Consider the following 27,162-nt stretch of genomic DNA (forward strand, 5'->3'; position numbering starts at 1 on the left):
CCAAATTCTAAATGTGTCTTTATCTAATATTCAGGGATAGTGACGCGTGTTTTACTTATTGTAACAAAGCAGCAGCTCATTAATACCACTACAAATAATCTCTGTGACTTCCTCCCCTTTCTCGTCTGTGGATTTTGCCTGAAACAAACACATTTCTGTGCAAAATGTCTGTAATAGACTCTTGCACATCACCCATGTTAAAAGTAAATGAAAATAAATAAACAGTATTTAAAATTATGTTTAAGATTGAAGTCCATCTGGGAAAGATCTGCAGAACCGAGCTGGCTCTATCAGGGGCCCTCTGAAAGGCTGGGGCTTTGGGCCAGAGCCTGCTTTACCCATGCCTTAAAACATCTGATTTTGATGTATGGTAACCCAGGCTGCCTCTACTGTAGCTCTCGACCCATGGCAAGCTGGTTATTCCCTGAGGGCGCTTGCAATGTGTCGGCCTCAGCGATGCGCCGCCAGCTGATGTCCAGGAAGTTCCACTGGTAAACGCTAAAACCGGAGGCGATATCAGTAAACATGATGAGCTCTTGTATGCACCGCCTTCCTGTCACAGGTCTGAGCCACTTACCTTTAATGACGCAAGCAGCGGATGTATACTGAACCCCTTAGCTTTCAAATTACATTGTCTGGAAAATGCAGGCTTTCTGGCTCTCAATTACAGTCCGAGTGGTTGGTAGAGAAAGAGAGCAGTGGAGTACTGTTCGCACTTGGTGTGGCGTCCTTTCTGCAATATGGGTCCAGGTTTATCAGTCGTCAAACTTGTGAGCTTTCAAAAGGGAACCCTGTTTTTAGGCTCCCCTACTGCTCTCTACTTACTCCTGGACGACTGTAAGATCCAGGTATTTGTCTTTTTTTTCTAAACCGTAAGGGTTAATAGGGCTGTAAACCTGCATGCAGCCACCCATGTTTCGCACTGGAACTTTAGCTGCCATCTTGTGTCCGAAGAGACAGCTCTGGATCATAAGAATATGTGTCCATGATCACAGAAAATTGAGTGCTATGTTCCCAATCCAATAATAATTTTACAATTCACCATATATAGTTGTAGTCCACCACTCCATTTAACAGTCATTTCATTCAATACTACGAAAGCGGAGGTACTGGAACTGCAGTCGAAGCGGTGTTGGATTTCCCGCCGCACAGTTTGTGGTCCTCACGCCAAACTACCATGTTGGTCGTCTGTTGAAGGAAAGACCGACGGAGTCCCACCGATGCTGCCAGCCATTTGCAGACTGCTGCGACTGCGGTAGGGGGAAACAGCTGTCAGAAGGCGGTAAAGACAAGACAAGTTCACTGTCGGCGGAATTATGAGTTCACGTTCAGTCAAGCTGACAGTGGTGGGAAGACCGTCTGCTTTGAGTCTGCAGAATCAAGGGAATTGGTGTGCATACTCACCCTTTATTTCCCTTCAGTCTCCCATGTGGATCCCTTCCTCCAGGGCCCCCTTCACAGCAGCGTCATGACTCCGACGAAAATGACTGTTTGCGCCAAAATCCAGGTAAGTCCGTTTTGCTGTATTTACTCATTGACTGGACTGGGCACATATGGTCCAGACTCTAGCAATGGGAAAGTACTGGTACTAGGTATTTTTTGCACGCATCATGCATACGTGTACATTTAACACTTGTGGCGTCAAAATGTTCACATAGGGGCTGATTCACAGAACTAACTTAAGACAAAATCCTAAACTTAATACTTTTGGTATTCACAGAGGTTAGGATTTTGTCTTAAGACAGACTTAAGACAGAATCCTAACTTAAGTCGGTCTTATGAGAAAATCCTAACTTCTGTGAATACCAAAGTTTAGGATTTTGTCTTAAGTTAGTTCTGTGAATCGGGCCCATTGACACATGAAAAAATATTCCCCGCCGTCAAAAACACTGCTGCTGGCCCAGCGGTGACATCACAATACGGTGGGTGGGAGATAGCTGCCGCCACGGTATGGCGGTAAGACCACCAAACTCAGAATCAGGCCCATAGACTCATCTATTAAGCTAATTAGACCGCAGGCCGAGACCTAAAAAGGATACGGATCCACAAAATCCATGGGAGCCTTACAAAGTCAAACTCCCCGAGCGTCCTTTCGTCGCTCCTTTTACAGGGGCGCCTCCAAACTTATTTAAACAGACAACGCCTCCTCTTCTTACAAGGCACCCAACCAATCCTCACCCAATAGAGGTTACTACAGAGGAGGATATAGAGGTAACAACTGTTGGACCTGGCCCTCCTTTCAAGGCTAACAACCCCTGAACTTTGCGACGCAATTACCCTTTTCTCAAACCTATTTGGGTTCCTTTTTTATATATCAGGCACCCCTATGGTCGGCCCTTGAACAGGGGGCGTTGTTAGTAGCAGATATGTCCTGCCCTGGTGTGGGTGCCATGACCTCGTAATACTTACAGCCATCTTCATTTTTTAGTAGCTTTTGATTATTACCTCTAATTATTTATCTGACCCAAGGAACATGGTGGAAATCGCAGACTAGCGTCCCAGCATTCAGAATTGATTAGTGCACTCTCGAGGATGGAGGATTTCTACCGTCTGAGTGGGGAAGTAATACTCTTAGGAAGTGGTAGTCTCCTCGTCCACTCTAGCTGAGGGCGGCTGCTGAAATGTGTATTCCCCGTCTGGAGCTCATGACAGGGCCTGGGGAAACTCCAGCATCTGGTGATAGCTGCCTGCATTTTAGATCAGGGGGAGGAGTAGTTTCAGGGCTGTGTCCTGTCCTCTACAAGGCCGACGCTGCTTCCTGCTGGGCGGCTGATGACCCTGCCTTCCTGCTTCACAAGGCGAAGTGTCCCATGACAGAGGACACCCACCACCTGGATCCGGGGAGGGGATCTCCCTGCCCACATGAAAGACTTGAAAGACATTTTCGGGCGATAAAAGAGTGAGCCTGGGACGAGAGAAACAGACTCTTTTGGGGGGGGACAACAGAAGCTGCATCCCCAGAGCCCTGCTAACGCTGTCGTGGCTCCCACTGAAAGGCACTGAGAGCGTGCCCCTGAAAGACCTTCAGAGCCCTGCTGACGCTGTTGCGGCTCCCACTGAAAGGCACTGCGAGTGTGCCCCTGAAAGACCTTCAGAGCCCTGCTGATGCTGTCGCGGCCCCCACCGAAGGCACTGCGAGTGTGCCCCTGCGAGACCCCTGGAGCCCTGCTGACCTGGTCGCGGCCCAGCCTGCTGAAACTAAGATCGATCGTTTCCGTGCTAGAACACCTGGAGCCCTGCTGACTTGGTCGCGGCCCAGACGGTGGAACAAAGACTGAACCCCTCCTTGCTGGAACTCGGGAGCCCTGCTGACCTGGTCGCGGCTCCCCTGGACGCCGAGGACTTTTTGGTAACAACAGGAGAGTACGCGCCGTACTCCTGGCCCGCACCCGCTGGTGCACATCGAACCCTGCCATCCAGGAACGAAGAGTACACTCCGTACTCCTAGCCCGCACCCGCTGGTGCGCATCGAACCCTGCCATCCAGGAACGTAGAGTACGCTCCGTAGTCCTTGTCCGCACCTCTGGTTCCATCGAACCCTGCCATCCAGGAACGTAGAGTACGCTCCGTACTCCTGGCCCTCACCTGCTGGTGCGCATCGAACCCTGCCATCCAGGAACGTAGAGTACGCTCCGTACTCCTGGCCCGCACCCGCTGGTGCGCATCGACCACTGCCACCCAGGAACGTAGAGTATGCTCCGTACCCCTGGCCCACACCCGCCGGTGCGCATCGTCCTTCCGCCTGTCAAAGGATCAGAGTACGCCTTGGACTCCTCACCCACACCGTACCCGCAGCGATGGACTAATTGCATCATATGGGCCTGCACGCCTCGTACCGGCCACTCGCCCCAGCAGATGCGCATCCTTGCTTTTGTTTAACGTCGCCCCAGCTGAAGGGGCCTGGTTCTCCATTGTTCCCCAGACACTAAGAGTAAAAGGGGTGCTGTATAAAGAACTTACGTAAACGACACAAACACTCATCCAACCTAAACATCTGTACGAAGATACATGAGCCTCGTTCTAAAAGTGATACTGTGGATGGTTATCGTTATAGGTCAGGTGTCAAATTTATATAAAGAATCAGATATTTTTACATACATTATGTGTGGCGTCTATCTGTAGCGGGTCTCTTCTACTACCGCGCTTAGTCCGAAATGCTTGGCATGCTATCGAGGGAGTAAGCCTGTCTGCTCTGGCTACAGTACTACCAGGGGGAGCAGGCGTCATTTTGGGGGGAGTACACCTCCCCTCGTTACGTGGGAGTGGGGTTCCTACTGGACTTTGGTGCGACCCTCAGCCAACGGGGAATCCCGTTTTCAACACTGGAAGCAGCGGAAGGATACGAACCCTAGACTCAGGAGAGGCTGCTGTGCCTCTATGATTTCATGTGCTGTGATCATTGACTACTATCTAGTGGGTGCAAACCCTAAACTACACCACTTGGTTTTGTTGGACTGTTTTTTCGAGACCCCGTGTTTTGGGTCATTAGGAACCGCAAATCCTCGCTGACCAGGGGTGACGCAGAGTCCCTGGCATCTAGCATGGGTGCTTGTAAAAAAGACTGATTACAAAGCCACTTTACGGATAAGCTACATGGGCGCCTGGGCTCAGAGGGGAGGAGGGATTCTTCCCCACCCAGCATCAGGGATTCTCCAGTCAGAGACCTGTCCCCAGAGGAATGGTAGGACAGAGAAAGAGACAGAGAGCATCAGATTGCAATGGCAAACCGAAGGATAGAGATGGACAACCGCCTCAAAGTGCTGAGGGAGGAATCTCAGATGAGACCAGAGCGGATGAGAATTGAGCAGGAACTAAAGATGGAAGAACTCGATTTGGAGCAGCAAAGGCAGAAGGCCTGGTGGGCTGCCGCCCGACAAAGAGAAACTTATGTCACCCATCCAATGAGCTCTGCTGAGTGGGGGACCGAGCTCCACGCAGTGGATGGCAGCGAACCTTCCCCTTTTTATGCTGAGAGGAAAATCAGAGAACGACTCAGTTAGTGGCATCAAAAACTCGTCTTTTTGTACTGAGTGGGAAGCCTAGTGCACCTTTTTAAATGCTGAGGAGGAAAGTTGGTATGCCTCCGCTGACAGCCGTGATGGTTCATTTCCCACCACTGAGGTTGAAAGGATGTACACGTCCACTGGCGGCAACCAAGTTTCAATGGCAAGGGCGGAGCTGGAGAGAGAGCCCAGCCCAGTTGGGGGCAGCAGATATTCGTCCTTTTGTGCTAACTTTGTAGTAAAATATGACCCGGCTGGTGGCAGAAAAGTTATATTCCTAGATGCCGAACTGGAGGAAGGATTCGGCCCAGCAGGTGGCGGCGAGTGGTTTTTCAGTACTGAATTCGAAGGGGAGCCCCGACCCAATAAGGGCTACCACCCGGAAGCAAATAGGGCAGAGAGTGTAGTATAACCACCCAGAGATAGGCCACCCCACTTGAGGGAGGAGCTCGGCACCCACCAAGGGAAACGGGAAGGTGAGGTAGCTCCTGTGGGACTCAGGGTACTTGAAGGGGATTCAGAGACTGACCCAGGGGTTGGTGGTTCAAGTGATGGGGCGCTCTACTGACTCCAGAGGAGGGGTCCAGGGAAAAGGGTTCGCTCGTAGTTACGGGTCCACGGCCAAAAAGTAATGTCAGCCCAGACGAGTGTGGGTTAAAGTACCGCCCGGGACTGTCCAGCCAGTATCCGGAGAATAGTGTGCCGTCTGTATGCGACCCTCTGCCAGATTGGGTGAAGGGTAGTCTGGAGGAAAGCCTGATTTAGATGCGAGGAAACCTAGTTTGGGTACTGTTGTTCAAGAGATATGTCGACACCTGTCAGAAAACCAGTTCTCTACCAGAATGCAAAACGTACTCTATCCATTACCCCTAGGCTCATTCTACCAATAAACTAGGGGCATCTATGGCATTTTTAGGAAATATTCCCTTACATGATATCTGCAGAGCAGCTACATGGTCTACACCGCACACATTCACAAAACACTACTGTGTAGATGTGCAAGCAAAACAACAAGCTAGTGTGGGCCAGGCTGTACTCAAAACATTATTTCAAACAACTACAACAGATACTGGTGGCCGCCGCTAAGGGAGAGAACTGCTATGCAATCAATGCACTAGTATGTGGTCTGCAGCCCATATGCCTCAAACGGAAAATGCCACTTACCAGTATGCATCTGTTCCTGGCATGTAGGGCTGCAGAGTCACACACGCCCACCCGCCTCCGCGGCTACCTATATCTGTTCCAGTAATATCTTAATTAGATACAATACACATGGACATATTTTTCTGTACTCATACAACTCCATCATTTCCCCAATGGCGAAAACCAATCTGAAGATGGAGTCGATGCCCATGCGCACTGCGCTCTACAGGAGGGTCATCCACCAAACAAAGACTCTTCCAAGATAACAACAAAGTGTAATCCTCCGGGCCCACCACCAGATGGCGATCTATGCACTAGAGCAGAGGTCTTCAAACTTTTGGATGCCCAGACCCCCCTGCCAACATTTTCAAGCGTAAGGACACCCTCCTGACAAAAATTTCTAAACCTCTAGGTTATGAGGAAGGTGAGAACCAAATTATGCGACAGGCTTCACTAAATTGTGTGAGTAGAAAATGTAAATAATGTTCTGTGATGCTGCGTATTTTGGGGTAGCATTGCTTTATTATGTAGAATTTTTTTAAACACAGTAATACTGAGGAAAGATTTCACCCCATTAGTACCAGTTTATAACCAAAATACAGCAATTAACATCAGAAAGATGTCTTGTCAACCTCTGTAAAGGGCCTCCCAATCCGCAGGAATACGCGCTGCCACATTAGAAGCTCACCTGTCCATGGCCGGGAGCAGCAAGGGTGCATTCAAACCGTGGCGGTCTTGTGCAGAGTTAAGCAGTTTACCCATGCCCCTTTCCTCTCACCCCCTTCCTTCCATCCCTCTCTTCTCTCCTCTCCCAACCCCGGATCCCTCTCTCACATTGCAGGCAGATGGTTATTAGCCCCAGGACACCTTTTGGTAACAGTAGCGCACTACAAATGTAAATAATAGGCAGAAGCAGGGGATCCACTAGACCCGAACTTAGGGGGGTTGGGGGGGTTAACACTCCCAGCCAGGGCTTGTCCAAGCACTGGTCGCACACAGTGCAACAGTCTTTCCACCTTCTCCATGAATTGCCTCACTACCACTCACCAACAATACACCTCATCTCTCTATAGCACCTGTCTGACAAACATAAGACAAACTTAAGACAAAATCCTACCTTCTGTGAATACCAAAAGTAGTAAGTGCATTCTGTGAATACCAAAATAGTAGTACGTTTAGGATTGAGTCTTAAGTTCATTCTGTGAATCGGGCCCACTCAGTTCTGTGATGTGCATGGTACATCTTCTTTGTACCCGGCACTTTAACCTTCTGCACTGTGTGGGGGACAAGAGTGTCCATGTGACTGAACGGTGAGCAATGCAACAGTGTGAGAGTATGGTAAAAGGAATGACTGCAGGGTGAGTGAGATGCCCATATGAATTTGGGTTCGGCTGTAAGTGCAGAGTGGGACGAATTAGTGCATGGTTAGTGATGGCCTTGTTTAATTGAGCTACAGTTTGAGCAGTAAGGGGGGGGGGGGGGCAGTTGAGTGGAGTGTCACATGAGTGCAGGGTGAGAAGTGTGCTTGTGTGACTGCACGGTGAGGTACAGAGTGAACAATGCAAGCAAATTTTTAGTGCAGAGTGATCACTGTGAGAGCAGGGTGAGCGGGTGAATGTTGTGAGTGCATGGTGATCGCTATGAGTGCTTGGTGATCAGTGTGAGTGCTTGGTGATCAGTGTGAGTGCTTGGTGATCAGTGTGAGTGCATGGTGATCAGTGTGAGTGCATGGTGATCAGTGTGAGTGCATTGTGATCAGTGTGAGTGCATTGTGATCAGTGTGAGTGCATTGTGATCAGTGTGAGTGCATTGTGATCAGTGTGAGTGCATTGTGATCAGTGTGAGTGCATTGTGATCTCGATGAGTGCATTGTGATCTCGATGAGTGCATAGTGATCGCTATGAGTGCATAGTGATCGCTATGAGTGCATGGTGATCGCTATGAGTGCATGGTGATCGCTATGAGTGCATGGTGATCGCTATGAGTGCATGGTGATCGCTATGAGTGCATGGTGATCAGTGTGAGTGCATTGTGATCGCTGGGAGTGCAGGGTGAACGTGAAAGTGAAGGCGAGAATGAGAAGTGAGTAGTCTGAAAGCAGGGTGCATTCCCAGAAACTTGAAGCGTAGAGTTTCAGATATAAGTTAAACTATTGCTATAATGGCATTAATCAGGGTTCGAGGGTGGAGGAAATAATGTGCTGATCCTGCAACAAACTTCCAGTCTAATGATTAGGGTACCAGCTCATTATTTTGATGGCCCAGAAATAAGCAGTCACCTACAGCTGTATTTTTTGCACTTATCTGTGAATACTGCTAACCAGTATGCATCTGTTCAGCAAATATAAATAGAAAGCACTTTTAATTGTGTTCTAGGGATGCCTCAATGATCCAGGACTAATAATTAAAGAAAATAAAGACAGAAAAGTCACATCACTAATTAATACATACTTTTTTATTTATACCTCAATTTAGTGTCAAGAGCAGGTCTCTGCAGGATCTTTAAACAACACATAGCAGGCATGTTTCTTTTGGCAACCCAACTTTATATTTCTTTTCATTAAATGCATTCTCACACTACAGCAGTAAGTGTAAAAATACAAATGTAAGGAATAGGCAGAGTGGGACTCAGGGGGTACTGGAACCATAAACAAACTAAGCTTTGGTAATCAGTTAACAAAGGCATGTAAATATGCAAATGGTCTTTAAAGACCTGTGAAAAACTCGGGCCGGAGAGAAGACTCCAGACACTGCCCAGCCGAGGCCCCAGGAGCGTGAGCTGCTCTGCAGAAGCCCGCGTCTGAGACACTGGATGGGGGAGGAGGGGGGCTGAAGCCCTGGAGGCCAGGGCAGAAGTGACATTCTGAAGGTGCGACCCCCTTCACACCACTCCACGGCCCCCCTGGGGGTCGTGCCCCACAGTATGAAGACCCTTGCACTAGAGTGTGACTCTGCAGCCCTACATGCCAATAACAGATGCACACTGGTAAGTAGCATTTTTCTTACAAAGTGGCGTTAAGCCACAGTAAGTGGGTTAACCACCACTTTGTAAATATGGAGCAAGGCATTGCTAAGGGAAAATGTTTAGGGTTGGAAGTTTAGGGATGGTATAGTTTTCATGGTATTTCTTAAATTTTAATTTTTAAATAACACATACAAACAAGTTTTAGTAAAAATGAATAAAAATGTCAGTGATCACATGCAAACAGTTTTCACTGAAATGTCCTCTTCTTTGAAAGGTTGAGAAGAGTCCCGCTTCGTTGACATGGGGCCCGATTCACAGAATGAACTTAAGACTCAATCCTAAACTTACTACTATTTTGGTATAATGCACACAGAACCGTCCCACGAACCCCCGGCCATTGAGGAGGGTGTAACCCGCCAATCACTCGACAGGACCCCAAAACACCCACTGATCGTACCTAGACCGGGCCTCCAAGAAGATGATAAAACGGCATCTTCCCCGCCATCGGATAGCGGCCTTGTAAATACTGAACATCTATCATCAATCAGTGAAGCCCTTGTCTCAATGACCGGAGCAGCGATAATGCACGCAGACAAGCTTGATGTGCAGATCAACATTCTACAATTAGTGGCAAATCTGATATCGGGAACAGACTCAAAACTGGACAACTTAAACGCCCTGATACGCAGAGCGCAGGACAACACGCAATTCAAACAAGAGTCATGCAGTTGCAGCCCGATTCTGCAGAGCCTAGAAAAACTCCCAAATATTATGTCCACTCTAATAGAGGACCTCAAGGGTGAAGCAAATAAAAAAAACGATTTGAAGAGTATGCCTTCATTCACACAGGGACCTGCTATGGCACACTCCACGGATAACAGCCCACCCACCCCCTGCCCAAGTAGCTCGGAAATGCCAGCACCCTTGACCCCGCCCTCTGCTGGCAGCACAAGATTAACCCTGACGAAGGCTGAAAGCCAGGACCACCAACCAACATTCAAGCCGTCCAGCCCAGAGTTACAAAACCTGTCAAGGAAAAACAAGAAAAAACTAAGAAAACTCAACAAGGAGAAGAAAAATAATGCATACGCCACCAGCGTCATTCACAATTGGCTACGACCGAATAAGCAGCCTACCCCGGCAGCCCCCACGCACATAGAAGAAGCCACAGGATCATCGCCCGAAATCTTACACACCTTCACTTCAGTTCAGGTCCCAAGCTTGCTAGCGCCGCCTATGGGCTCTCAATCTGCGACAGCGCCAATAACACAAAAACATGCGCATGAATCACAGGCAACATCCATGAGGAAGCCAAGCAAAACCTGCAGGAGCCTTGCCAAACCAGCTCTGAGAACCCAGCGCAAATCAAGTTCATAATGAGCGAAGCAATAGCCCCCGATAACTCAAAAACTATTAATGCCACCATCGGAGACTCTCAGAGCGCCCCCTATGGGCTAATATCTTTCAAACCGGAGCAAGTAGTTGACAGGCTACGGAATAAGAACTGTTCCCCTAGCACAACGCCCATGGAAGCACTCCAAGCGACAATAGGGCCAAACCAGCAGACAAACTCTCACCTGCCTGGCTTGAGGATGACACCCCTAATTAAAACCCAGGACAAAATCTGGCTTAAAGAGGCCATTCCAAGCCAAGCAAATGCAGAGGATCGGAAAATCCTGCTATACCCAGAATACACCTCGCAAGGAAAATGGGACATCCTGAATCGAAGCAATCTCTTAATACTCTGCGCAAACCTGCCGGGATTGGAAGGTACAAAAACCAAAGACATCGAAACCATCTCCTTCCTGCCCCCCGACGCAGAAGAAAAAAATGAAACAACTGAACTAACCTTAACCAGACCAGACCTGGCGGAGGCACTGAGGAGTCAACAACCATTACTAGAAAGTTGGGGCATAAAGATAAAGGCAAAGCCGACCCAAAAATATCCCTTAATTTTAAAAACATCAATCTTACACTCTAAGCCAGACAATCAGGCACAGGGCATGGTTGTCTCTACACTCACAAATGCTCTATCCACCCATCGGCGAAAAACAGTCTGTTCTCCAGGGGTGCAAAGGTTGCATAAATAACAGCCCAATCGACGGCACCCCAATTAAGATCACAACAAACCTTACCCAAGGAACACGATTGTGCGCAACCAGGGGACACCCCTGCAACGACTGGTCCTGGCTGTCATCTGCACTAAATCCCAGCTCCTAATACAGCCCGCCCCGCAAACTCAGCTCGAACACCTCAATACGCTGCTAGCGAGCGAGAAAAAAATCTGAAGGAAAATGAGAAATCCACCAAGAGTATAAAAATATTAACGTGGAATGTCTCAGGACTCAAAAAGCTGTTACTAAGTCCAGCTGCGGTGAAATTCCTGGAGAAAGCAGACATTATTTGCACACAGGAAACCTGGCTGACTCAACCACTCTCGCTAAGAGGATATGCAGAATACAGTCAAGCGGCTAAAAAGACCAACATATTCGGAAGACCATCAGGGGGAAAGTGCGTCTACATAAAACATGCCTTGAACATAGAATTTTTGGAACTACATAATTTACCAGACACTTTACAGGCGGGTATTCTGAAATTCCCCATCTCCATCAACGGAACCCCACCAATACTACTGATCAACATCTATCACAACTCGCAGGAGAATACATCCAACTCGCTCAAACTCACAAATCAATTAGAAACTTTACTGCTAGGCTATCCACTATTAGACTGCATTATCCTAGGCGACTTCAACATTCATAACATAGGGGTTTCAACCAAGCAAAAACAACACCGCGGGGGGACCGAAGCACTGAATGATTTCTTAAACTCCCACAAACTGGCGACGGCCCACACATTGCTCTTAAAGAACATCCCGGGAGCCTTGATCGGTCACACTTATAACAACCAAACGACGATTGATTACATCATCTTAAGCGATAACCTGCAAGACAAAATGATAAACTTCATGGTTCACCAACGTAATGATAGCGATCACGCTGCCCTAACAATAACCATGAACTTATCGGTGCAATCACGACATCAGCCGATATGCGTGGGGGCATCGGACGGCCAAGAATTAACAAAACTGCCAAGAAGAATAAAATGGGGGCAGGCAGCCACAGCAACCTTTAACAACTGGGCAAACACGTGAGCAGGCTGGCCCCCTTGCAAACACAACCAGGAGACAATAGCAACATGGGAAGGAATCACCTTGACCCTAGCGGCAGAACTTAGGGGAGGTGGAGACAAACCAAGGGCAATCCGCTGGCACCCTCCGACCAAACTCGGATTCAATTCAGAAATTAAAAGTAGTGCAAAGGACTTAAACAAAAAACGTAAAGCCTACAGTAAGAAGCGCACAATCAAAAACAAAATCCAACTGCAAGAGGCCGCAAAGAGCCACTCCACAAAAGTGTGGGCTGCAAAGCGCAACCATTGCGAGGCACAGTGGCTGAAAATCTTCGATCTATTGAGCCCTGGAAAAACACAAGAGTTCTGGAGTTATATTAGTCACCTCGGTCGAGGCACAAATCATAGAGAAAACTCCCTTGAGGCATCTGTCTGGGTCTGCCATGTAAAAGCGCTTTACAAGGAAGAAGGATCAACCACCAAGCCTCACAACATGACACCACAAAAACTGGACCCGACCTTAATCACTAACACAACATTCCCTCCCGGAAAAGCACTAGTGTCCAAAATATTTAAAAAAAACAGAGCAAACGGCGCACCGGGCCCCAATGGCCTACCAGGCCACTTATTCAAATCAAATATTGAATTCTGGTCTAAAAACCTGACCCACCTATTCTCTGACTGTTGGCTGTCGGGGGCCGTTCCTGCACCCAATTCATAAAAAAGGGCCCAAATCAGACCCAACAAACTACCGCATGATCGCCCTGTTGGATATCGAGGGTAAAGCTTACGCAAGTGCCATCCTGAAAGACCTTACAGACTGGGCAAGCGAAGAAAATCTCCTGCCATTCTGCCAAACCGGTTTCAGACCTGGGTCCTCCACCGTGGATAATATCACAGCACTCTCTTACCTAATCAATCGAGCACGGCTGCGCAAAAGCCTCCCTTTATTTGCCTGTTTCATCGATTACTCCGCCGCGTTCGACGGGGTAGACCGCACTATCTTATGGAGAAAGCTGGTCCACTGGAACATTGACCCCTCCCTGTTAAGAGCGATACAATCCCTGTATTAAAACACCTGGGTAAGAATCAAACTTTCAAACGACTCCGCAACGGATAAGATAGCCACAAATCGCGGTTTAAAACAAGGGTGCGTGTTGGCGCCCCTTTTGTTCAACTTATATACAGCAGACATGGAGACAGCCCTGCTGGGGGCCTCCTTAGTAACACCAAAGATCGGGGCAACCAAAATACACCTCATGCAGTATGTGGATGACCTCGTAATTCTGGACCACACAAAAACAGGACTCCAAAAAGCACTCACCGCTCTGGCTATATATAACAACAAAAACAGGCTGGTAGCAAACCCGACTAAATCAAAAATAGTCATTTTTGGGCACTACCCCAAAAAACAAAGAGTAAAATGGAGTCTCGGCCATTTAACCCTCGACAGCACCCAGAAATACCTATACTTAGGGGTCTCCTTCCACGAATCAGGGTTGTGCGGCACCCACTTAAAGAAAATTCAGGGTAAAGGCAAATCCATCACCTTTGCCCTATGTAAACTACAAGCCCTTATACACAGCCCTTCAGCAACGGCCATTCAAAGAGTCCTCAAGGCCAAGTTAATGCCTGCCCTTAACTACGCACAACAGGCGTACCCAGGCAAATTAAATAAGGAGCTGGAAAAAATCCAATGTGGGGCATACAAGAGACTGTATCACCTGCCGAAATGCACAAGAAACACCCTAATCCACCTGGAATTCGCCCTTAACCAACAAATCCTGGAAGAGATGGCAGCCCTAAGTAAATATTACTACCTCACAACAGCGGCAACCGATAACACACTAAAGGCCGTTCTGAAACACATTTTCACTGAACCAGGGAACCCCTGGTCAACTACCATCGAAGCTGCCAAGACGCAATTGAACCTGGCGATCGAGTCGTGGAACCCAGATCTTGTCAACTACACGACCATCAAACACGTGATAAAGAGGCAAGTGCGCGCATGTTCCCGGGAACTGGACTTGGAGTCCCTCAGGAAAAGAGCCTTCCATGAGTCTTTACGCTTGCCACACTCCGTGCACAACCCCCGAAACCACCTCACGCAGGCCGTGGGCCTCCCAGCCCTCCACAAAATCCTCGCCTACAGATTGCATCCCTTGCCGCTTAATGAACTATATCACCCGGAAAATGCAGGCATAGGAGTTCGGCATTGCAGACTCTGCAATTACAAACGAGAGTCACTGGCCCACTTACTGTTTTGCTGCCCCGCTCTACGCGCTCCCCGCACCCTTTACCTTAGGCCCATTCTTAGGGACGCTGGGACACGCACAGCCAAGGAAGCAATTCATCACCTATATACCCTGAGCGTAGTAAAACAGATGGCCTCATTCGGAAAATTTATACATCAGGCCTGGCTGGAGTTGATAGCCGCAAAGGCCACGCAGGAATAGAGACCTTGCCATAGGACCCCCGGTGGCCCTTAAAGGCATTTGACCGCGTGTGCCCGTATGAACTTTGGGAACTTCTTATAAACGCTTGTCATCAAAAATTCTGTGGTTTTTCGTCCTTATGAACTTTGGGAACTTTTTTAACAAATGCCTGCTTACAGAAATTTTGTGGCTTTTTTTTTTTTTTTTTTTAACTTTCGTAATTTTATACCTGGTCTTAATGTAATGGTTTTAAGTAACCACACAATAAAGATTCATTCATTCATTCATTCATTCATTCATTCATTCATTCATTCATTCATTCATACTATTTTGGTATTCACAGAATGCACTTACTACTTTTGGCCTTCACAGAATGAACTTACTACTTTTGGTATTCACAGAAGATAGGATTTTGCCTTAAGTTTGTCTTAAGTCTTTCTTAAGTCTGTCTTAACAAACACTTAAGACAAAATCCTAACTTCTGTGAAATCCAAAAGTAGTAAGTTCATTCTCTGAATACCAAAATAGTAGTAAGTTTAGGATTGAGTCTTAAGTTCATTCTGTGAATCGGGCCCATGGTTTTTAATTAAAACATTTCTCTGATATTGTATAACTCTGACACACACAGCTCCGCCCTGATGTGGGTCGTAGTGCACTTCTCAATACGATACCAATTCATTAATTTGACCAATCCAAGGCCCCACCTCTACCATATCCTGAGAGTTCTTAAAGGCGCAGCCTTGTAGTCACTCTGGGTAGATGAACACCCACCGCTTCTTTAGCTTGTATTCTGTAGACAAGGGGGAAATTAATGTTTCAAACAACGTGGCGCAGCAAGGGAACTTGCTGCGCTGAGTTGCATGAAAGGGAGAGAACAGACATGTTCCATATTTTCAAAGCTACTGAGCATTTCTGCTCTCTCTTTTTGCTGATGCACTGTGTGCAGCCTAGCGCCATCACAGGCACCCTTGTACTATGGTGCAAGGGGGCCTACGTTACAGGCAGGATTGTTTTTGACCAGGAAGGGACACCTTCCTGCAAAACTATCCAAAGAGGCATATTCCCCTTCCCGTGTGTGCTAGCACACATGAAAACCGGAGGTAAAGAGGAGAAAAAAATGATATTTCTCCTGGTTACATCTCGATGGGGTAGTAGCTCCATTTTGGTGCAAACCCAGGTTTGAAAGTCTTTGTAAATCTGGTTTTGCATCAGAATATGCGTGCATGCATGGAAACTCCCATGCTCCACCCATGTAACACCTACCCGACGCAAAGTAATGCAAGGCAGCGCAATGTGCTGCGCCTAGATCTCTAAACTTAAAAATATTATTGAAGGCACCATTTTTATTGCAACATCCTCAAGCATCCACATTTACGCCTGGACATCCCAAGATTCTCTCTTAGGCATCACTCCCACGAGCCGATTATCTGGTTTTTGGTGGCCACTCTGGTTTTAACAATCTATAAGATCTCTTGTTACAAATGAGTACTTCTCTACACTGCATCTGTTCCAAGGAAGGCCATTCCTTTCTCCCAGCTTGTGCCATAGAGCAAAGCCTCCCTCCGCTCTGCGACTCAGAGTTCTCAAAAATATTCTGAACCTAGCACCATGTTTCCTGTAGAAACTCATACATCATGTGTCGCAAGAGATTGCATCACACTCCATTAGTGCTCGTCAATACTTTCGATTTGCCCATTTACCCCCACAAGTGTGTCGACAATATTAGAATCCTCCCATCAGGCATTACCCTGCCCGCCCTCTCCTTGCAGAGATGAATTTGCTCACCATTGGCAGATCTTGGAGTCGCCTGAACTCTGTCCGGTTGTTCCTCTGCCTGTATCTGAGAAAGCCGACCAGGCCAAGGATTCCAATCATGACGATAAAGACTGAAATCACTGCCACAACCAGAGGGTCCGTATTGCTGAAGACACGATTGGTGGCACCTGGAACGTCTGAGTAAAGAAAAAGGCAAAGTCGGTCTGAAGTCCAAGCCAACTGACAATACGGCAATACAGCAGAACTTCCATGCTCATGCTCATATGACCTGCAGCCTAAATTAATAAGCATTGGTAATGCATCAGTTTCACCTATGTAATGAATAAAGAGCTGTTATCATCATTCATCATCCGGGAGAAGGAAAGAGCACCCTGACAGATAACACAGGAGTGGAAAGGATGTGGCGCAGCGGCCATAGCTGCTGACTCGAGAGCAGGGATCCTGGTTTGAGTCGCAACGGCGCCGCGCAACATCCTGTGATTCTATGTAAACCACATAATCTCTCTGGGTGATCGATTGCTTTATAAATATGCTACAAGAGTAAAAGGCAAAACTTTAGGAAAATATTGTTCCACCAAAGCGGACGATAACAGTATTTCAGCAGCAGGAAACTAATCAGGGAAAGAGATGAGGAACAAGCATTGGTAAATGCAGGAAATATGCTACAGTCAGTAGAAATTGAGGAAAGGTAAGTGGTACGCAAAGGAACAAAACAGAAGCTAGGAAAGAGAGGAGGCGGGATGTAAATCCTTTTTTTAAGTTTATATTAAAAACAATAGATTTCTCAAGCAGAGTGCAAGTGCTTTGAAGGCGAAACCTAAAAAGTAAGATTAGGGATGCGAGAGGCTCCATTACAAAGAGAGAACTGTGAGACGATGACAAGACTTCGATACTATTCTTTGTGTAATGTCCTGCCACTCTGAATATACTTCGCTGTTCTACTCGCTATAAACTACTGGAACGGCCAACACCATGTAGATTCCCCCCCTTTATGTCTGAAGAGCTCCCACCACAGAGCACCAAACGTTTTGTCTCAGGTTTTTTTTTTATCCACTATCAGAACTGTCTGGCAAGAACTTTTTACTACTACTTAATACTAGGAGCATCCTGGGTCATGTTGGCATAAAACCGATAGATAAATAAATATCACACCTGTTTTATGTGAATGCAGAGAAAAACAAAGCTGACTGAACAGGCTCTGACAACCCATTTTGACAACTTTTTTTCACCTAGAATGGCCTTCAAAAGGCTGACAAAACCAGCTTGATGAATGTCCTTGGCGAATAATCACTTTGTTCAGACTGGCTTTTCCCATGAATGTCCTCTATTTCTGAAGGAGGAAGATGTGTTTTTCTGCTAAAACACCCTTTATACCTGTCCTTTCCTCTCTGTTTCCTTAACCCCCTTTCATTCAATACCTTTATTTCGGTCATAATGGACCATAAAAGTACAGATAAAATACAGCATAAAAACAGTAAAAATAGTTAAATGACATAGAACACTACAACACAATCATAATCATATATATATACACATTATTCACAAAGATAAAACAGAGATGTTATCCATCCTCATAAAAACAAATTAAACATTAGAATGGTTATCGAAGAAAATCATTACATTCTGTGCAACTGTTCCTACTGTCCAATTAAGTCATTATAAAACTTTTGCGTTTATGCCACATCCCATTCAAAAAATGCAAAACAGCAAAAACGATAGGGGGGTGAGTATCGTATTTTAGAACTCTAAAAGCGTGTGCACAGAGTCTAAAACCTAAGTTTCTGCAAATTGATATCACCCAACGTTTCTGTACGGCCTGGTAAACAGGGCAGAAAAACAGGACATGAATTTCATTTTCAGGGTTGTGTTTGCAAGCTGGACACTCTGTGTTCTTATTGGTGTCCCATTTGCTAGTTAACACCCTAAGCCGAAGACTACCCATCCTGAATTGTATGATAGTTTCCTCACTAGTGATGGGTAGATCAAATCTAAAAAATCTTCCTTTTTATACTCTTCTTTTACTTGAAGAAACTCAATTGTCAGTCTTCCAACTGTGGAACTTGCATGCAGGGACGACAGATTATGGTGCCTGAAGTGGCGAACCAGATCCGCCCTACTTAGCGCTGGGCAAGCTACACCAGGTGTTTCCCAGAGCTCGGGTAGGCCAATCTTAATAGTAGTTGCCTTAATGTGGGTTAGCCACGGGATTTTCTTTGTTTTCAGTGCAGCCCATACCTCCCAGAGTTCGTTTTTATAGGCAACTAATTCTGGCACTGACCATAATCTTCTCCAGTACTCGAGTGGTCGTAATGCCACTTCCTCCTCAATGGGGAGTAGACCAAGATCCATACGGAGGGGTACCAACGAAGTACTCATTGGTAGGCCCAGTATATTCCTCATGAATGTGTGTTCTACCTTCATCAGGTTGAAAGGCTTTTGGTGCCCCCACAGTTCCGCCCCGTACAACAATGCCACTCTGGCCTGTAATTTATAAATTTCAATAACAGGAGCAGCTGGTTTAAACTCAGTCACTCTATGCATTTTCGGAATCCCCCCCCCCGCCACTTGGTTTAACTTAAGAGCAGCCTTTGCTAGCTGAGTATCCCATTCCAGATGTTCTGCGAGGGTAATACCCAGATACTCAAAGGTCTTTACTCTCTCCAATGGAATTCCATCCAAAAATGGGTTTGGGCGTGTCTGCCTAGGAGGATTAAAGATCATAAACTTGGTGTTAGCTAAATTGATCTCTAAACCCCTCCGAGCACAGAAATTGGCAAAGCCATCCAAGGTCCGTTGGATGCTGTTGATGTTTTGGACAACAACAAAGTGTCGTCCGCGAACATCAATGTGGGCACCCGACCTATGACTAGCCTCGGGGCATCCGTGCCCTTGACTCCAAGTAAATAATCAATAAGGCCATTAATATATAGGCAAAACAGGGGGGGGGCAGGACACACCCCTGGCGCACACCCGGTTTCACCGGGAAGCGAGCTGACAATCCTCCATACTTCCCACACCCAACTTGAGCATAGGTTTCAGAATGGAGCCTCATTAACACATCCAGGTGATAAGGTGGTATACAGTACACTCCATAGTTTATCCCTAGGGACCAGATCAAATGCAGACCTCAGGTCAACGAAGATGAGGTAGAGGCTGCCACCCTCCACACTCACCGTTTTCCAGTACAATACCTGAAGTCTGAAAATCTGGTCCACAGTCGAAGTACACATCCTGAAACCAGCCTGGAGCGGGCTCAAGATCCCATGTTCCTCAATCCAACCCTGGACTCTGTCTAAAATGATCCGACCCCCTTTCTGTTCCTTCCCTTTTACTCCATCCTTTTTTTTCTAGGTGGAATACTCTCTCCCTCACTGTCCCCTCTTTCTCCTTTTTTGTTCCCTGAGGGGGAGGCAAGCTCTCTCTTCTCCTCAATTTTCCTATTCTCCTCTTTCCTCTAAACTTTGTTGTTCTTATTGTGTGTTTTTTGCACAGTCCTCCACTGCTCTTTTGTTTCCATGTTTTGGTGGACCTGGAAAAAGGGACTAGCATGACGCATTTCCCCCCTACGGTGCTTTTCTAATTTTTATTTATTGGTACAATTCACAATATTTAAGTAATTTTAAGTAGTTGTAGTTAGGTTTCATTTTGTGAGTTTGTCAATATCAGGTGGCACTGTGACACCTTTGTTTGCTACACGCTTAAATTGTTGATGTACATTTAGACATGAGGGTATTTTTGTGTTCTTTCCTGACGTTTTTGGCACTTTCAGCCCAACCTCGCCTCTGCAAACATGGCAGCAAAGAAAAGGGATTTCTACCACTGTCTTTCTTAGTAACTTCACCAGCTTGGATCCACAGAAAACTATAATGCCTGTGCACCAGACTCGCCAGTGTGTTTGTGCAAGAAAATGTGCCATACGTTTGTGAACCTCATGTCGAAAGGCTAGAATGAGAAAAGCTCCACCTTTCAACTAACTGCCTTAGAACGAAACAGAAATATATTACTTGCAAATAAAACCCGCACCATAGGCGTTACGCTATGTGTGGCTCTCTGGTAAAGCTTCCACAAATGGTTTGAAATCTTGGGCGCATATTATCAAGGGATTTAGCTACGCTTTTTTGGCTTTAAAAGCCAAGAAAGCGGAGATAAAATGATCTCCCTATTACCTAGCTGTCGCTAACACCAGTTAGCGACAGCTAGTTGGAGATAGCGACCATCTTGGGCCCCGCTGCTGTCTCTAGCACTGCCATGAGGAGGGGACATATGTTTTGAAACCAGAAAATGTTAAACAATGGATAAAGTTATTTAACCCGGTTAAGGTTCCCTGGGGACTCCCTCAAGGGGTAACATCTACTATTACAGTTACAAGAAGCCGTTAGATTACATGGGAAGACAATGAAAACATATCAGCCAATAGATATGCTACTAAATACCACTGTGAATTTTTTACAAATTATTAATTGCAGTAGGCCAATTTATGAACTGCTCACGTATCTTCGTTATGTAGAGTTGTGAAAGTTTTGGTTATTCTGTCATTATTTCGTTTGGCATCAACCCCCGAAACAAAATGCCATGAATTTGCGGTTTCCGCAAATTATTGACGGACTAATGAACAGTAAAATACAATGTAAGATCATCAAAACATCTCAGATAAAAAAAATCTACTTTTAATAGCATTCAATGAGCCCTTGTCGTATTTAATTCACCCAGCCCCCTCAGGTCACACCTTGGCTCTATTTGCACCCTCAGACCACATTCTGCCCCCTTTCCTGCCTCAAAACATACTTTGCCCTCTAACTCCACAATACTATGTGGACACACCCTAGGATCTATATCCACCTTCTGATCTACTCTACAGGTCCAATTTATCCGACTTTACCCCTGAAGAAAATACCACAGGCTCTACCAGGTCAAAACATACCATGGACGCTCCCATCCAATCCCACTGATCGCGCCCCTGGGCTCGGCCGGACCGCCCTGAGCTATGCTCTCCTATCTAGCACACCGCCTGGTTTTACCCAGCCGACTCAAGACACCCTGAGCTCCAGCTTCCCACTCTGAAACTATTTGGTCTCAACCACCCCAGTCAGATTAAAAGCTAAGGAGAGATGTATTAAAATATAGTGCAAGGGAGGTCAGCCACCAAAGGTGATGGGCTGTGGGTGCCACCCATGGGACGCTACCTGACTTCAAAGTAGTACAAATTGCTTTTTAGTGATACTCTTTGGGCCCCCAAAGTTCATGTGTAACTTTGCACCAACTCGAAGTCTGGATAAATCTGCCCCCAAGCATCCCCCCCCCAGGCCTTATCTTGGACGCCTTCCGTGTCTACAATCCTTGCAGTCTAGTCTACTTCCCTCACCAGAACACACACCACTCACAGCATAGGCTAGACTCTTCCCACTCACCCCACATACACAAGCTCTACCCACATATATCGGAACATAGAAGATGCTCTACCCTGCTCACCTTTGCCATCATCGCCTACATCTAGCACGGAGGGCTCCTGCTTCCCTTCAGCGGGCGCCACCTGGTTGACTGACGTCTGCGCACTGGTGGGGACAGAGGTGGTAGCTTTTGATGTGGTAGACCGGGTGGCAGTAGTTGCTCGGATGCTGGTCGCCCCTTCCGTGGTAGTACTTCTGGAGGACACTGGGTGCTGCGTGGTCTCTCCTGAGTCAACTGCATCTTGCGTGGTCTCTCCAGTCAGGTTTCCTTGTGGACTGGCAGGTCCTGGAGTAGTGAGCAGGGACGTCTCAGGTGTAGATAGATCAATGGTTTCTGGAAACAGAGTAGGATTAGTTAAAGTAAATGTTCCCATTCTTGAGAGAAGCACTGGATACAGTGAAAATCGGGTGAGGAAAAAATACCACTGTCTAGCTTGATAGTTTCTATGAATACTCACAAACAACCCAGTGCAAGTAACACATGGACGAACTACATTATGCAGCAATATTACCTTTGATAGAAAAGAAAAAGGCAGAGGGCCCCCTTCTCAAACACATAGGGCCAGAGTTGCAATTCTTTCACGCAGCACAGCAAGAGGACGTGCGAGAGAGAGAGCAGACATGCACTATATCCTTTAAGATATGAGGCACTTCTTCCCTCTCCTCGTGCGGGCGAACTTGTAGCTGCCTAGCACCAAGGCAGGCGCCCTTGTGACACAACACAATAATAACTAAAACGCTGAGCTTCTTAAGTATCTACTCAGAAGAGACGTATTTTAGCAGACATTGGTAAAGTTTTTCTACTAACGCTTGTGCCAGAATATGTTTAGAGACTTCAAAGAGAAATATGCATCTAAGGATTGGTTTTGTGCAGGAAGGTATTTTGCAGGAAGGTATTTCTTCCTGCACAAAAAAATCCTCATTGGCGGATTCCTCTTTGAATGTTTGCTGTATTCAGCAGCACAAATGCCAAGAGGAAATAACAGTGAGAAATAATATTTCTCCCGGTTACGCCTCTCGGGGAGGCGCACTATTTAGAGATAATGGGTTTAATGTACAAAGCCTACGTTCTTGGTCCTTCCTTACATGGGTCTCTTGTATTATCTTCAAACACAATCTGAATACTTAGCAAAGCGAATTTCAAACACATCAAGTCATTTTGTTCATGTTGTGTGGCCTGCTCCCATTCCATTATCTGAAAATATCACACTTATAAGGAAATTCCCATATACATATCAGCAAATCCAAAGCTTTGAACTAAATGTTTGCGGCAGGAGTCTGTACGCAATCTAAATAAGTTACCATATCCACTAAGTAAAGATCATATACCGGAGTTGACTACTACTCGTTGCACTCACACTGGATAACAAATGCATTTTCAATTTAGGATTATCTTTTCCCAATCCTCTCTTGAGTTTAGGCCGCATCTTACGCTGTTCAAAGAGGACATGTAGAATTGTTCCCTCCTTTTCCTTTTGTTGTCCAGATTACCTCCTCTCTTACTACCTGTAATTTTTTCTAGGCCGCACCATTTTAGATCATCAATTTGATGTCCTGCATTTTTCCAGTGCTCAGTCAGTGGTGCCCCTAGTTTGTTGGTCCGTAAGGGTGACCTATGTTCATTCAAACGCAATCTAATTTCTCTCGATGTTTCGCCTACATATGATTTCTGGCATGGACATTGGATTAAATATACAATGTTTTTGGTTATACAATTCATGAAGCTCTTCACGTTTACTGATCTGTCATTAACTGGTATTGTGTTCCCTTTTATGATACTTGCGCAGTTACTACATCCAGAACATGGGTATGTGCCGGTTGGTATGGGATTCTCATTGATTGTACGTTGATTGTTAGTGCCCTTTTCTCTATATGTGTGTACCAAACAGTTCCTGATGGTTTTATTTCTTCTATATGAGAAGATTGGTTTGGGGATCGGAGTCTGTGTTTTATCTTTAATTAGGTGCCAATTCCTATTTATGATATTTTTCACTTTGTGGCTCACTTGTGAGAAATTCGTAACAAACATGATAGAATTTTGGAGATCCTGAGTTTCCTCTTTGGGTGTGAATAGATTATCCCTGTTAAAATACTTAGCCCTCTTGTAGGCATGTCTAATCATTTTTTTAGGATAGCCTCTTTCTAAGAATTTATTCCTTAGATTTGTCGCGTGTTTTTCATAGTCTAGCATTGATGTACAGTTCCTCTTTAGCCTCAAAAATTGGCCAAAAGGGATATTATTTTTCTGAGAGGCCGGGTGGTTGCTCTGAAAATGCAACATGCATAGAGGCGAAAAAAAGCCAATCGTTACAAGATAGCAACCGAGTGTTGTCCACGCCATCTATCCAATGAAAGAGAAGATGGTAGGGCACCCAATGAATCCAGAGGGAGTATTTAAGTTATCGCACGGCGAGCATCATTCTATTCCGAAAAACGCCGTGCGTTAAAGAGAAGGAAGGGCTGCCAGGAAGGAAGGAGCAGGGAGGCCGACTACATCGAGAACGGTAAGCCAACAAGATGAAGGCACAGAGGGCTCATAGTTTGCTTAGCATTTAGGTTTGAATAAGAGTAATTCCTGGGAATTTTTGATCGATTACCATTTATTTTGAATGGGTTAATAAAGCAAAACTACAACCAAGGTCTATTTTGAAGATAACACCTGCATTCCGAGTAGATCAATAAACCATGACTAAATTAAGATACCTCTTAGATCATGTAATTTATACATAGTTATTATTTTAAAAAAATAGTGATTGTAACTGCAAGTCCATAATACTGGGATAACATCCTATACAGGTATCATCCAACTGAAGAAGATATCTCACGGGACAAGTACTGCAAGTGAGATTTTCTGTCACCCAATTGATAAGGGGGACCCGGCATTATAATCTACACCCTGACTCCAATGGTGAGTGTTTCTGTGAATATAGATAATACATGCAAGAACATGAGCATAGTGATAAAAGAAGAGTAAGAGACTATATTAATATTAATCTCTACAGGGAGGCCAGAGCTAGAAGGTTCAAAACTTAGAACGGTGGCTCCTCCTGGCAGCTAAAGAAACGGTTGATACAGATCCGTATGAAGGTATGTGCCTATAATAGCAAATAAGATGGCAATGATTATGAAAAGTTGTTTACAAATAAACAAGACCCCCAATATATACAATGAGAGCATTAAACCTCGTACTGTAGAATTCTGGACACACTGGTCTGAAAGTCAAGGAAATTTAACGAACCCATGACTTTGGTATGTAATGTAAAAGCGTCTTCTATTGATTTCAGTCTAAATATGCTTACCCACTTATCCACATGAAAGGGTCATTAATAATTCTTTCTCTAATTCAGGAGATAGAGCAGCTTCACGGATATAAATATAAGTGAAGCATCACGAGTCCAAATTGAAAGACGACTCCTCATAGAACCAAGTAGTTCCATCCAGGGGGACAATAAAATTCAACTGGACTAACAAGGTACGCACCTGATCATAGGAGGTACTTCTCTTTTAGTGAAGGAATCAATGGGTGTCTCTCTTATAGATGTGATAGACCTATCCAAGGGGAAGGCAACCAAGGATAACACTACATATTTTTTGTAAACCTAGTTTAGGAAGAAACTTCATGAATGGTTCTGATGTAACTATGTGTTTTTGGGTAAAATAAAAATGTCAAACAGATATAAACTAAGAGAAAAGAGTATCTTAAAACAGGGGGGTCAGAAGCAACAAATGACAGACAAATAATGTGAACAGACCTTTGTGACTTGTTTGGTAACTTTGTGTTTTATTATTTTAACTGTCTAGAATCAGTCCTGATGAAGGCATACTAGAAAAAGCCGAAACGCCGCGTCGACCTTTTGATTCTTTGACCTTTTATTGTATTTTAATTGTGATGATCATGTACACTGTGAAATGGTTTTAATTGTACTTTTTTTTATAATATTGTATTGTGTAATAAAATTTGTATGCTGTTACCGAACTTTAGTAGTGATATGTTCTTAATCAGAAAAACACGGTTATTTGTTTGAAAACTTATTTAACAAATCTGTCCATTGTTGTTGCTAGTAATCCGACCTTGATAACGTTGATCCAATCTTCCAAACAATAGAATATTCCCATTCATATGTTACTTCAGGAACAAGCGTATAGCTTTTGCCTCCCTTTGGAGAATATACCCCTTTAGATACAATCAATGATCCTAGGGTGTCAAAGGAGAGACCCATTAATCCTACACTAAAATAAGACATCATCTAAACTGTCCAACTAACCTGGACGTTTGTTTTTCTTTCCAAAATTTTCCCCACCGTCCTCTACTAAACTAGAGTGGGGTCCTCCTATTTGTTTATACATTCAAATTAGGGAGACCCAGGCACGAATTTAAAGTTCATGACTAAATTCCAATCCATCGACAAACAAGAGTGTGCATGGGGATCGAAATTACGACTTGTGTAGCAATTATAGTACCCTAATCATTTTCCTTTTATGCCTTTCGAAAGGTACATTTATCTGGGAAGAAGCCCACAAAAAATGAAATGCATGCGAAATTCATTTTGTTAAATATTGATTCTGTCTCATATCAATGTTGAAAACTCAGAATAGGAGGAAAATACCTCACCTAGTGGGTACTGGCCCGCAACGTGCATTGAGGGCCGCAGTCGGACAATAAGTCTAAGGGAGATGTCCCAGTAGAGTCCTTCTGAGGATCGGCTGGCGGATTTGATGCAAGTAGGCGCTGGGACTTGTGTAATGAATTTATATTTTTATAGCCCGGTTTTTTTCTTAAAGCCTGGAGGAGGAGCTTGTGGCGTAGGGACTGGGTTTGCGGTGGAATATAACAGCCGCTCTCCTGACAAGTGGTGGTGTTGCCCATTACACGTAGACGAGCACTGGTGAGAAGCGTGAGTCCTGTATCATTTACAGAATGCCAGACATGTTGTACCTCATTCCGTTGTCTTTGCCCCATCGTACTTCCATTTGCATGTTCTGCGTCTGGATCTCTATTTTTCTTCAGTCTAACTTAATGATTCCTCCTGGTCTGCCCAGTTACCACCCTCAACTATCAAAATATTGTAAAAGTAGCTATATATACGTAAATACAGATTTGCTATTCTTTACTGCTCCGTACCCTGAAGACATCTCCATTGTCAATATACATATATGTGGATTAAAAAAAAGTAGCAAATCTCCACTTACTTGGGAACATTTACCTTCATAATACTTTGGTAACTAATATTCTGTCTACATTCTTTTTATACCACGATGTTT

The 27,162-nt window shown here is 45.3% G+C and overlaps 1 protein-coding gene across 1 annotated transcript in view; it reads right to left on the reverse strand.

The window, feature by feature from the left end:
- The window catches only part of LOC147746875 (uncharacterized), a 144,714-nt gene that overhangs the window by 8,065 nt on the left and 109,487 nt on the right, over positions 1 to 27,162 (reverse strand). The window contains exons 3-4 of the mRNA XM_086952280.1: positions 21,923 to 22,234; positions 16,463 to 16,629 (exon numbers count right to left, since the gene is read on the reverse strand). Coding sequence (XP_086808406.1) covers positions 16,463 to 16,629; positions 21,923 to 22,234 — 479 coding nt within the window. The remainder of the gene's footprint in view (positions 1 to 16,462; positions 16,630 to 21,922; positions 22,235 to 27,162) is intronic.

Source organism: Lissotriton vulgaris, chromosome 1_1 (assembly GCF_964263255.1).
Source record: "Lissotriton vulgaris chromosome 1_1, aLisVul1.2, whole genome shotgun sequence".
NCBI classification, from domain to species: domain Eukaryota; kingdom Metazoa; phylum Chordata; class Amphibia; order Caudata; family Salamandridae; genus Lissotriton; species Lissotriton vulgaris.